General features: G+C 34.8%; 1 protein-coding gene across 6 annotated transcripts in view; it reads left to right on the forward strand.

Moving 5' to 3' along the window:
• LOC103024034 (collagen alpha-4(VI) chain) overlaps positions 1 to 12,447 on the forward strand; it is a 42,400-nt gene that overhangs the window by 23,429 nt on the left and 6,524 nt on the right. For all 6 annotated transcript variants that reach the window (XM_049481437.1, XM_049481440.1, XM_049481438.1 and 3 more), the window contains exons 20-36: positions 668 to 730; positions 1,183 to 1,248; positions 2,818 to 2,871; positions 3,142 to 3,177; positions 4,205 to 4,270; positions 4,429 to 4,491; positions 4,596 to 4,658; positions 5,288 to 5,350; positions 6,120 to 6,170; positions 6,901 to 6,936; positions 7,078 to 7,140; positions 7,802 to 7,864; positions 8,061 to 8,096; positions 8,770 to 8,806; positions 9,063 to 9,074; positions 10,307 to 10,800; positions 12,320 to 12,395. In XM_049481437.1, coding sequence (XP_049337394.1) covers positions 668 to 730; positions 1,183 to 1,248; positions 2,818 to 2,871; positions 3,142 to 3,177; positions 4,205 to 4,270; positions 4,429 to 4,491; positions 4,596 to 4,658; positions 5,288 to 5,350; positions 6,120 to 6,170; positions 6,901 to 6,936; positions 7,078 to 7,140; positions 7,802 to 7,864; positions 8,061 to 8,096; positions 8,770 to 8,806; positions 9,063 to 9,074; positions 10,307 to 10,800; positions 12,320 to 12,395 — 1,342 coding nt within the window. The remainder of the gene's footprint in view (positions 1 to 667; positions 731 to 1,182; positions 1,249 to 2,817; positions 2,872 to 3,141; positions 3,178 to 4,204; positions 4,271 to 4,428; positions 4,492 to 4,595; positions 4,659 to 5,287; positions 5,351 to 6,119; positions 6,171 to 6,900; positions 6,937 to 7,077; positions 7,141 to 7,801; positions 7,865 to 8,060; positions 8,097 to 8,769; positions 8,807 to 9,062; positions 9,075 to 10,306; positions 10,801 to 12,319; positions 12,396 to 12,447) is intronic.

Genomic DNA, 12,447 nt, shown 5'->3' on the forward strand with positions numbered 1-12,447 from the left:
AAGTTTTTTTTATTGAATAGTAAATTAAACTTGAGCTTCACAGTTTGTTTGTAATAAAATAGATTACAGAATCTATGGTTTGTAGTTAATATTTATGTACCATAATTGAGCCAATCCAACAAATAACCATACACCAACCATTTCTTTAATTCAGGACAAATAAGTGATTTTTTTTATTTTGATTTAATGGAAGATATTTGCTTAAGAAAACCCAATTGTGCTTCATTTAAACACATGTATTCATATATAAAGGCACTTAAAATAAAAGTATACAGTAGTAATGAAAATATTTAATGGTTGATATATGATTCTTTGTTGAAAGGGCTCAATATGTTAGATCTGATGCAATTGATTATTTAATTTAATTAAATAAAGTACATTTTTCTTATTTGTAAGAAAATGTAACTCTCAGTTCCTTTAAAACACTGCAGTCAAGTAATTTTTTGCAAGTGTGTTTGTGTGTGTGTAGCTGTGTTTATTTAATGGTACACACTCTGGATTAATATCTGCTGTTTTGTGTCAGTTTGTATTAGCATTAGCTTTAGCCTGAACTCTGTGGAGTGACGGTTTAAAAACAGAGAAAAACATCTGGTTTTCCGGACATCTATAATTGTAATAAATCATCATTCATACAGCTGCTTCTGTCTGCTCTCATGTGTGTTTATAGGGTGCAAAGGGAGTTCGAGGGACCCCTGGACCTAAAGGAGACAAAGGTGTCAGAGGAGATGCTGTGAGTTCTTCTTTTTTTAATTGCAATGTATTTATAATGACATGCAAAAGTTTGGGCACCCTTGATCTAAAAATCTTGTTATCTGCGAATAGTAAAGTAAGCGTGTGTGTAGACAAAGGGGAGTCAAATTCTGACAGAGAGCTAGAGTTCATCACAACACCTGGAAAATTAACTTGCCGAACTCATAACTAAAAAAATCTGAACTAGATGATTTTTTTCCAATAAAAATTCAGGAACTAATGTGATCCTTGCCAAAGAGGACGTTACAAAGTACTGACCATATAGGGTGCACAAACTTTTTGCTTCAGAGCATTGTCCTTTTCTGTTATTTTAAAACTATACCTGAATTGATGAAAATGTTTAAACTGATGATTTTAAAATATTGTTTGTCTTTTGGAATATTTTGGACATCTGTATGTTCTTTTACTTGCATCTTTCTACTGCCATCACAGGGAGTTCCAGGAGTGGACAGCAGTGTGCCAGGCCCTAAGGGGGGACGGGGATATCTCGGCCTTCCAGTAAGTGTTTAAGTGTTTTCTTAAATTTTACTTTGTTCATTTTAATCATCCTTCAGAGGAAAACTCGAGTATTTTCTGTAAGTTGAACATATTCCTAATTATGATGAAAATTAATTTAGCAAGATCCTCAAGCATTTCTGGACCACTTTCATTTATCAATTCATTATGAAATGTTCATTTAGTGTAAAGGGTTTATAGAGTGTGGTAAAGGTATCCAGTCCAGAGCATTGGCTAGAAGGTTTATAAACACTCTGAAATTTTGGAATTGAGCTCCATTAAATACTTTTCTGTATAGTGGCAGAGCTAATCATCCAACATCATTACCTGACCTCACTGATGCTCTTGTGAGGCTGGATGAAATCTAATCCTCCTCACAGCAATTTTTCACCATTTAGCATAGAGGTTTATAGAATATTTGACATTATACACCGCAAATTTAAAAAGTTAGAGTAAAATACTGTCTACCTAACATTATTTAGTTCATTTCACAAAAAGTACACATTTTCTATTGGCTCCTTTATGAATCATTTATTTGCATAATGTTTGTGTGCCCCAAATCTAACTCTCCATCAATGTGTAGTCTTAGACCCATCAGGGCTACTTTGCCTTGGTTATTCAGATATGTTTTATGAATGCCTGACCTGAGTTGTAGGCTGTAAGAGCAAGTAACCAATTTTCTTGTCTGCAGAGTATGACTAGTGCTGGATTAAGTCCCCCTTAAAATAGGGGAAAAAAACCTGCCTCTGGATAGGCAAGTCATATTTAGTCTTATTGAGTGACTGAAATCAATCATCAAACATCAATGAAAAAATACTCATTTTGTAAAGCATTAGCTAGATGCCTTTGAGCAATGCTACACACTGGTGGTGAGTTAGGGCAAGGGGTGCAGGTGTATTATGATTCCACGAGCCAAAAAAAAAAAAATACTTCTTGTGTGTTAGACCAAGAAATGTTAGGTAGACTTCTAAAACCTTCTAAAAAGGATTAAAAGTTTTTATTAAGTTTTTATACAGTATACACTCAAAATCAGTTGGTTAAACAGACAATAACCCCCCTGAAGTTTGCTGACTCTTAGCTCAAATTTGAAAAAAGCTAAAAATCGGAGAGGTTTGGGAGGGTCACTGGGTGATGTATGGGTTTAGAGGCAGGGCAAAAGGGTAAGCTGATTGACTGAGCTCCGAGACGCAGATTGTTGGACGTTAGCAGGGTATTATTGCTATTGGTATTATTGATTGTCTGAAATGCATATTGTGATGTGTCTGTGTACCAAATTATACGAACACATCATCCACGCCTATAACACATTTGAACCTGAGAGGGTGCTGCAGAGGCAGAAATGACCAAAATAAAAGCGTTTTTTTTAAGTTTAGGAAATGTTTGTAAAAAAAAAAAATTAGCAGTTTTATTACTTCAAATGAACACATTTCAGCTATTTATGAAAAAAATCTATATGATTTAGAGTTTAGTGGCTCTTTAAACTTTCTTAAGGTCGAATTTTCTCTGTATGAATAAATGCATTACACCTCTCATTAAATCTGTGTTATGTTCCACACTGCCCTCTCTTCTCAGGGTGACCAGGGTCCAGACGGAGCTCCAGGGAGACGAGGAGAGCCCGGAGAGCCTGTGAGTGCTTCAGCCTCTCATTTATCTTCAGTGCAGCTTCTCCACTAATGTACTGATGTTTAGTTTAAGCTTAGCAGTGCTCATCTTTGTTCTGGGGAAAGCTTTGGCAGTGTCTGTCTGCTGGAGTCTGCGGTGTTGTCTGGGTCACGCGCTGATGGACACGTCGTGTCATCAGGAAAGCATGCGCCTGACTTAAATATTTGGAGTGGACGGATACAGTTTGCCAGAAAGCAGCGTTTTTCACAGTGATGTTTCTGTTTCCTGTTTCAGGGGTTTCCTGGGAGGAAGGGGCCAGAAGGTCTTCCGGTAATGTAATAATGGAGTGTTCACTGTAGGGGTTTAGTGTTTAAATGTACTTTTCCAATTGCATTTATAAATGTTGGAATCGGATATATTCAGAATTAGCAAATATATAATTATGGATTATGTGTGTAATTAGTAATTACAGTAAGTACTCTACTTTAGTCTGCACAATATGTACTTATTTACAATATTTACTCTATAGCTATTCAATTACTCTATTTTACTGTATTTGATGTACCCAATAGTGGCAAAATAATGTGACTTATTTAATTGGTTATGAAAAATAGCCAGTTTCCTCTTACTAAGATTGTAATGTTATTAAATATATAGTTTGATTAGTCCATTGGGAAGAAAGAATTAATGTGGCTATTTTGGCTATACTGTAAACTGTTAATTTGGTGTTTACTTGCAAATGTCTAAAATTAAAATAAAAAAAAAGTAAATGTACAAGTTTAAGGCTAGAAAATATTTTTTGCTTGAATATAATGTAACATTTATATTTAAATTAATTTTTTAATCCTTAATATCCAAACTTTAAATCTTTAAGTAACATATGCTTGAGGAAATCTTAAATTAAAATGTGATTAAAACATCAATTTGTAAAACAGTGTATTCACTGTTTTTTTTTTTTTTTTTTTTTTTTTTTTTTTTTTACAGAAGTGCATTATAGTGAACATGTATTGAACTTAATTATAAAGTATAAAGGAAAAATGTATAGCCTGGACTAAAATGGCACAATCTGTTTTTTAGCATTTTCATTTTGAGGTAAATGTTTGTACAGCACAATGTAGTAAACCATACAATAATTAAAGTAATTGTTTGTTTTACAGCATGAAAATATGTACTGATAATGTATTACGTTAGTATAGTTAACTGTAAACCATTAGCCACATTCGAACCGTATGTTCTCAAAATAGGTCAAAATAACCTATTTTTTTCAATGTAAATATAAAATGTAAATTAATTTAATTCTATATTTTATTACTAGCATTGTAAGTGTGTAATACGTGTTTTTTTTTTTTTTCTCTAGGGATTGACCTCCACTCTAAAGGGGGAAAGAGGACAACAGGGTCTTCCTGGGTATTCAGGTTTGCGAGTAAGGAGTGGGAAATATACGTACAGAATTTTACTTTACACAGTCATTTATTTCATTTATATAATATTAAATATCAGAGCAAATGAGGGTGTTGGGAATTAAAACATTTCCTCTGCTATTTAACAATATTTTGCTTTATGTTTATTATGTTTCTTTAGGGCCCAGTTGGTCCTAATGGCTTTAAAGGAGAGACAGGTGATCAAGGTCTACCTGGAGTTCGGGTATTATACTAAATTATTTTTTTATTTACATGTTTTGATGACATAAATAATTAAAGTAAATCTGTATGATATATCTAAATGTATCCATCATTTTTTTTCTATAGGGACTCTATGGTCCAGTTGGAAGTAAAGGATCTGTAGGAAAGCAAGGACCCCGAGGACCACTGGTGTGTATTTTTCTCTTCCTGTATGTATTGTATATTATGAACTAAAAGGTACACTTAGAATCCTTTAATTTTCCCTCAAAAAACAACAGTGAGCCTTATGTATACATTTTACCAGTCAGGTAATTAAGGAGCAGTAAAGCCACTCTGCTGAAGTACAGCCTAATAAGGGTGAGTTTTCAGTGAAGTTTCTCCAGCACTAAGGCTGGGAGCAGCAGCATTAGCATTAGCTGCTAACCAAAGCGCTAGCTCTTTTGCTATTCAGAGGTGTGTATATTGGGACTGTAGTCTGTGTGTTTGCTGTGTTAAAACAAGCTACATGGGGCAAACTGCTAACTGATAGCACCCTGGGTTACCAGAACACTCATGGTTCCTCAGTTTAGCGCTATCAGGTCCCGCTAGCGCTGCCGTTAGCGGCTAATGCTAATACTCTGCACCCAGCCTTAGCGCTGGAGAAACTTTACGGAAAACTCGCCCTTACACAAAATATGAAAATTTAAATCTAATATTGAAAATGGAAGCTCTTTACTCACCAAAGAAACAGGAAGTTTTTGGGAGAGAATGTATGTAAAAAACAACAGACAGATAAAAAAAAATGTCTATATTTGTAATCTTTACGTGTGATTTTTCAGGGTGAACCTGGAGAAACTGGTGAGAAAGGAGATGTTGGACCAGAGGGTTTTAGAGGAGCTCTGGTTAGTTTGTCCCAATTAATTTACTGTGTTACTGACTTTACTTTCTCCTCTGTGTAATAACAAATATATTTTTAAATTTAAATAATAAAACAACGCAACAGGAATACTGCTTAGCTTCTAAAGGTTGAACATTCATGTAGTTAACATTATTTCTTCTTTATAATTTCAGATTGAAGTAGTTTAAGATTTGGTCCACAGATATTCAGATTCAATTATTTTCTGACTATGACAAATAAATAGCAGAAAATACAGTATTTATACAGCTTTTATATATTTAGCCATTAAAAATGTTCTACAGAAGGTTACATTTTAATTTGCATTTTATACCTTAAGTTATAAGATCTTCTTAGGCTTGTATATATCACATGTTTTACATTAAACAAAAGAAGACATGTCTTTATATGTGGTGAAAAATCATTAGAAGAGTATGTAATACACTGGAACCAAAAAAGTGTATTTAAAATTTAAAATCTTAATTTAGTTTTTTACTTAGTAAATGTTTAAAAAGTTATAATCTCATTCAAAATATAATTACTTATTATTGCTAGTGTGTACGTTATTATTGATAGAAATTGCATTTATTAATGTACAATTACATATATTTATTGAACTGTTATACAGTTATTTAATGTTATGTTTTTGTATAGTTTTTAAATAGATTGTAAAAATATAGGATTTTCTTTTTGTTTTTTTAAATGATTCTTCATTACCACATTATGACAAATAATAATGCATAATTGTACTTTTTTTTTTTTTTTTTTTTTACCAGGGTCACCCAGGTCCAGATGGGTTTGGACCTCCAGGACGTAAAGGACAAAAAGTACTGTTCCAGTGTCTGTTCTTTATTGACAGTTGTTTACACCCAGTATTTAATTGAATTTAATCAAAATCGCCTCAGAGTTTAGAAATAAATCTTCACTGGTGAGTGTGCTGGTCTGGAAGTGAGGTGTGTTCAGGTAAATTTCTGGTGTGTTGCTGTTTTGGCAGCAGAAAACACAGGAGCTCCACTGACTGATTAAAACCCTGACAACAGTCAATCGTCAGAATCCTTTCCTATAGGTGCATAAACCTGAGTTTTAACTCAACAATAAACAGAAAAAAAAATAACATTGCTGTTCTCTTAAATGAGCTGCTGGTGTATCTTCACAGCCTGAACGAGCAGGTCAGTATCCTCTGCTGAGATGCACAAAAGCACTGCACTGTTAAAATACGAACGTGCCAAAGTCAGAGCTCACCTGGCTCTTAAAGGGAATGACGAGTGACACACTGATTGGTTTATTTCACATTACACCCGAAATTAACCACACCCATGATTAATTAAGAGAATTAGTTCATGCCTTTTACATGTTTTGAGCTGCGCAAAACATATTTTTTGGCCCTTACGATATTAAAGACACACCGACACTATCTAAATCCAGCTATAGATTGCCAAAATAGGGCCCTATATGTCTTCTTCAATACTTTTATATGTGAATCAGTGTTTTTAGGTTGTGTTTTGCTGTATGTGGCTGTGTTGTGATAATTACAGACTGAAATGTGTTTTCCTGCAGGGAACTCCAGGCTTCCCTGGTTATCCTGGCTTGGTGGTAAGTTTTCCTTAGTCAGTATCTGTGCTCATTTCTGTAGCTATCTACTCTGTATCTAAATGCACTGTATGATGTGCATATTTTCAAACTCATTGACTGTGCTGATTGCATTAATCAAATTCTTTAATGCTTTAATTCTAGGGTGAAGATGGCACTAAAGGATCTGTTGGAGACACAGGACCCAAAGGACACCAAGGAATGCCGGTAAAAAAATATAGATATTAAGAAATACATGTATTATGATAGATTAGATTTAGTCTTAGATACAGCTCTGGAAAAAAATAAGAGACCACTTAAAAATAATAAGTTTCTCTGGAATATAATCAAGAGAAGGATGGATGATCACTAGCCATCAAACCAAACTGATCTGTTTGGATTTTTGCACCAGTAGTAAAGGCAGTGTGTAAGACTGGTGGAGGAGAACATGATGCCAAGTTGCATGAAAACTGTGATTAAAAACCAGGGTTATTCCACCAAATATTGATTTCTGAACTCTAAAAACTTTCTTTTTTTGTTATTTCAGCCATTTCTCATTTTCTGCAAATAAATGCTCTAAATGACAATATTTTTATTTGGAATTTGGGAGAAATGTTGTCTGTAGTTTATAGAATAAAACAACAATGTTCATTTTAATCAAACATAAACCTATAAATAGCAAAATCAGAGAAACTGATTCAGAAAGTGAAATTGTCTCTTATTATTTTTCCAGAGCTTTATATCTTTTTTCTTTTATTATTTTAGTTCATTATAGTCAATATGTAAAGCTCACCAGGGCAATACCTTTATAATATCTACATTAGTATTATGTTTACATTGTTGTTGTATTAAATAAAAAAAATAACTTATAACTTTTAATATTAAAAAGGGGAACAGAGGCATTCGGGGACGTCCTGGAGATCCTGGAGAGACGGGACCAGTTGGACACAGGGTTAGTATTGGTAGTCTGTTTTTGGTGATGATATTATATTAATAAGATTATGTTAAGAATCAATGAATGAATGGTCTGAAAATCATGTGTACATTATGTGTAAATCATGTGTTTATAATCAGAAATGTGTAAAAACCTTCAAAAAATATTTTTTCTCTAATATCTAACTGTGATAAAATGTTTACTGTCTCTTTAGGGCTCTAAAGGATTATCAGGAACCAGCTCAAAAACTGTATGTTTTTACTTTTTTTTTTTTTAAATATATACAAACACACATATACACACATATACATACTAGTGCATTCAAACAAAATAGAATATCAAAAAATAGAGTATTGAAAAGTTACTTTATTTCAGTAATTCAGTTCAAAATGTGAAACTCATATATTATATAGATGTATTACACACAGAGTGATCTATTTTAAGCATTTAATTATTTTATTGTTTATGATTATGACTTACAGCCAATGAAAACCCAAAAAATCAGTGTCTCAGAAAATTAGAATATTATATATCATAGACCAATTGGTACTTTTGGCAGTGTGGGCAGTGTGCCAAGTCCTGCTGGAAAATGAAATCCGCATCTCCATAAAAGTTAAAGTCAGCAGAGGGAAGCATCAGCAGATTTCATGGCTCTCCAAGATGCTTAGTCTCAAGTTAGGAAAAAAAGCATCTTCACAGCATGATGCTGCCACCACCATGCTTCATATTGTTGAGATGGTGATTTGTGGCGAATGGGCAGGGGTCATGCGCTGCCAGTGTTATGGCTCCTCTCATTATATTTTGCTTTAATGTTTAATTATATTGATATAATCACTATTTTGAATAATCTATTAATAATCTATGTTAAATAGAACTTTATGGTCTTTTTTTACTTTTTTTATACTCTGTGCTTTTATTTGTAGGAATGTGAGCTTGTGAATTATGTACGTGAAAACTGTGGTAAGTAAGCTGGTTAATTGGAATTGTTTTTTTTTTATTATTCCAATGCAGAATAAAGCATTTTAATACTCTTAATTTCAGAACAAACAATAAACAATCAGGTGTCCCAATATGATATGGCTGAAGTAGGGGTCCTCATATATTTGGACACGCAGTAGACTAGACAGTGTGTTGACAATATACATCTAGTGGTTTCTTATACATAATTTAGTGTTTTTTTCTGTGGGTCTGATTGTGACATCTTATATCTCAACAGCTTGCTGTGTAGGTAAGTCTTTTCTATATACCCATATACTGTATCAGTCAGTAAACCCAAATCAGAAAACGTTGGGACAGTATGGATTATGCAAACCAAACAAATGCAGTGTTTCTTACATTTACTTTGAATTGTTTTTCATTGCCGGCATTTTAAACCCACAATATTAAAGTTTTTCTGTCCAACTTCATTTTATTTGTTAACATACATCTTTTCCTGCATTTTAGGCCTGCAGCACAGTCCAAAAATGTTGAAACAGTAGAGTATTTACCTTTGTAATGTTGCCAATCATTCTCACAACACTTAAAATAGGTTTTATACACTGCCTGGCCAAAAAAAACCCACCTGGATTTAACTAAGCAAATGATCTGGGGTTAAAGCTGCAGTTGGTCTGCAGGTTTAGGTTCAGCAACAGTATGTGCTGAAAGAATGAGGTCAGCTGACTACCTGAATATACTGAATATAGACCAGCTTATTCCATCAATGTATTCAATTTTTTCTTCCCTGAAGACACGGAGCATATTCCAAGATGACGAGAATGTCAGGATTCATGAGGCTGAAATTGTGAAAGAGTTCAGGGTTCAGGGAGCATGAGATCATCATTCATCATTTTCACACATGGATTGAGAGAGAGTTCACCACAGAGTCCAGATCTTAACCTCATTGAGAATCTTTGGGATGTGCTGGATGGAGAAGAGCTGCTTTGTGCAGTGGTCAGACTCTACTATCATTAATGCTGCTGGAAGATCTTGGTGAGAAATTAATGCAACACTGGATTAAAATAAATCTTGTGACATTGCAGAAGCTTATCGAAACAATTAAACAGTGAATGCGTGCTGCATTCAAAGCTAAAGGCGGTCCAACCAAACATTAGAGTGTGTGACCTTTTTTTTTTTTGGTTGCAACCTTTTTTTTTTGTCCAGGCAGTGTAACTGAGGATAACACTGAGGATAGCAAGCAATTAGATGTATCTGGAATTTGGCCAGAAAAAAAAGTTGATGGTCCCTCCCAGATGCCACTGAGCCCATCAATGTTGAGGCCATTTCTAGACATAGTAAACCACAAAATATATAGAGTTTATACCGTCTGAAATCAAAGTCAAAGTAACAATAAGAAACAATGTGTTTACTTTAATTAACATTTTCCACACTGTCCTAAATGTTTCTGATATAAGGTTGTCTAGTTATTTTGCTAACTATTGTTGTATTTAAGTATTGCTACTTGTTTTCTTGCATTGCATCTAGGTCACACCAAATGTCCTGTGTACCCCACTGAGCTGGTCATCGCTTTGGACACATCTGCTGGTGTAACTCCTCAGGTGTTTGATAGAATGCGTTCTGCAGCCCTGTCTCTATTGGAGGACATCAGCATCTCTGAGACGAACTGTCCAGCAGGAGCTCGGGTCTCTGTGCTTTCCTTCAACAGTGAAACCAATTACCTCATCCGTTTCTCAGACTACCATCGGAAGAAGCTCCTTCTGGAGGCAGTAAAGGGTCTGTCTCTGCAGAGGAGCAGGAACAGTCGTAACATTGGCCAGGCCATGCGCTTCGTGTCTCAGAACGTCTTCAAACGGGTCAGAGATGGGAAGCTCGTGAGGAAGGTGGCAGTATTCCTCACGAACGGGCAGTCAGATGACACCTCTGCCCTGAACACGGCCATGCTGGAGTTCAAGGCTTTAGATGTTCATCTGGGAGTCATTGCCTTCAACCCTGTTCCAGATATCGAGCGAGCCATCCAGGTAGTTCATGGTGAAATGGGAGAATTTGTCCTTTTTGGGCAACATAAGAACTTGTTGAGATGTTTCCTGTGCTTTTTAGAACAATCGATCACACACACACAGTTCTATTGTGAGAGTTCTGGTAGGCCATTGGGTTTAGGCCTTGCTCAAAAGTGGCAGCTGGGTATCAAACCCACAACCCTGCCATCAATAACCCAGTGCTGTAACCAATGAGCCACCAATGTTTATAACTAGGGATGACCAGGTCCCAATCTCTGAGTGACTGGTTCAAAAAATGTGATCGAACCCTGGAACACTTTGGCCAAATCTTATTTCACCCTTGCCACTACCACTAAGCCCTACCCCTGGGATTTCCTTGTTCACGCCTAAGGGTCAAGTGTTAGGGCTACATGCACTGTAAGCCCGGATAAGTTGAATTTACTTTAAAAAAATTGAGGAAACCATTTGCCTTAAAAAAGTTAAGTAATAGATTAGCATAAATTAAAACATCAAGTTATTACAACTAAATGATAAGTTGATTTCACTTTTTTTTATTTTTGTTATACTGTAAGACCGGATAAGTTGAGTTTACTTAACTTTTTTAAGGCAGCGGAATTGCTAAAATTTTTGTAAGTAATGGGAAAGAAAACTTGAGTTAGCATAAATTAAAACATCAAGTTTTTACAACTAAAGGGGAACTTGATTTATTTCTAAGGTAGGCCAGGGGGAATCACTACACACTGATGGTGAGAGTTTGTCAAAAACTGTTGGACACACCCAGTATGCAAATAGATTGTGACAGAAGCCAATGGAAAAGAAGCTGTTAATGACAACAGACTAAACTCAGTTAGTATAAATTGGTTCAACTCAAAGATCTCAGTTTGAATAGTTCAGTATATGTGCCCACAAATGTTCAACTAACTCAAAATAGTTGAGTATTGTTTATAAATATAAATGTTATGTAAAACAGACTTCTGGGTTTAAAGTCTGGGCCTCCTTACTGATGAACAACCAAACGCAAAGTTTTGAAAAATCCCAAGCAAGATAGTGGCAGAGGCCACTAAAGAAACCCACAAACATAGTATTTTATTTGTAAGAAATTATAATAATCAATTTTTAAACATAGTTTAATTAGTTTTAATGCATTATGGCTTTTTGTCTTTATAGAAACCATAACAAATAGCTAGTAATATGTCTTAGTTGATAGGTACTGAGCTAGCTAAATTTACTGTTGCCTAAATTTCTCATTCCACCTTAGATTTTTGCAGTAGTCCCATTTCATTTTTGTTGTTCAGCTCTGTTCCAAAGAAAGTGAAACACTTAAAAACAATGGATAAGGGTATAAATAAGAAATGTGATTGGGCCAAATTTGACTGACCACCAACACCATCACCAGACCTTAATCCTGGTTGCCAGATGAGGTATACTCAATCTCTAGCACCCAGGAATGTTCGCTATCTTTTATTTGAAGATAGACTAAAATGGACAATAACTGCATACAGCATTGTATTATTTTGTTTTTCTGTTTGTTGCTTCTCAGGCAGATGAAACCAGGAGCTTCATGATTTTTGATGCCCAGAGACACCATCGGATTAAAGAGTGCATCATCTGTTTTGGTAAAGCATCTTGCACATGAGTAAAGAAATGCTTGCTTTAAAACAAGCTCAA

Source organism: Astyanax mexicanus, chromosome 7, assembly GCF_023375975.1.
Source record: "Astyanax mexicanus isolate ESR-SI-001 chromosome 7, AstMex3_surface, whole genome shotgun sequence".
In the NCBI taxonomy this organism is placed as follows: Eukaryota; Metazoa; Chordata; class Actinopteri; order Characiformes; family Acestrorhamphidae; genus Astyanax; species Astyanax mexicanus.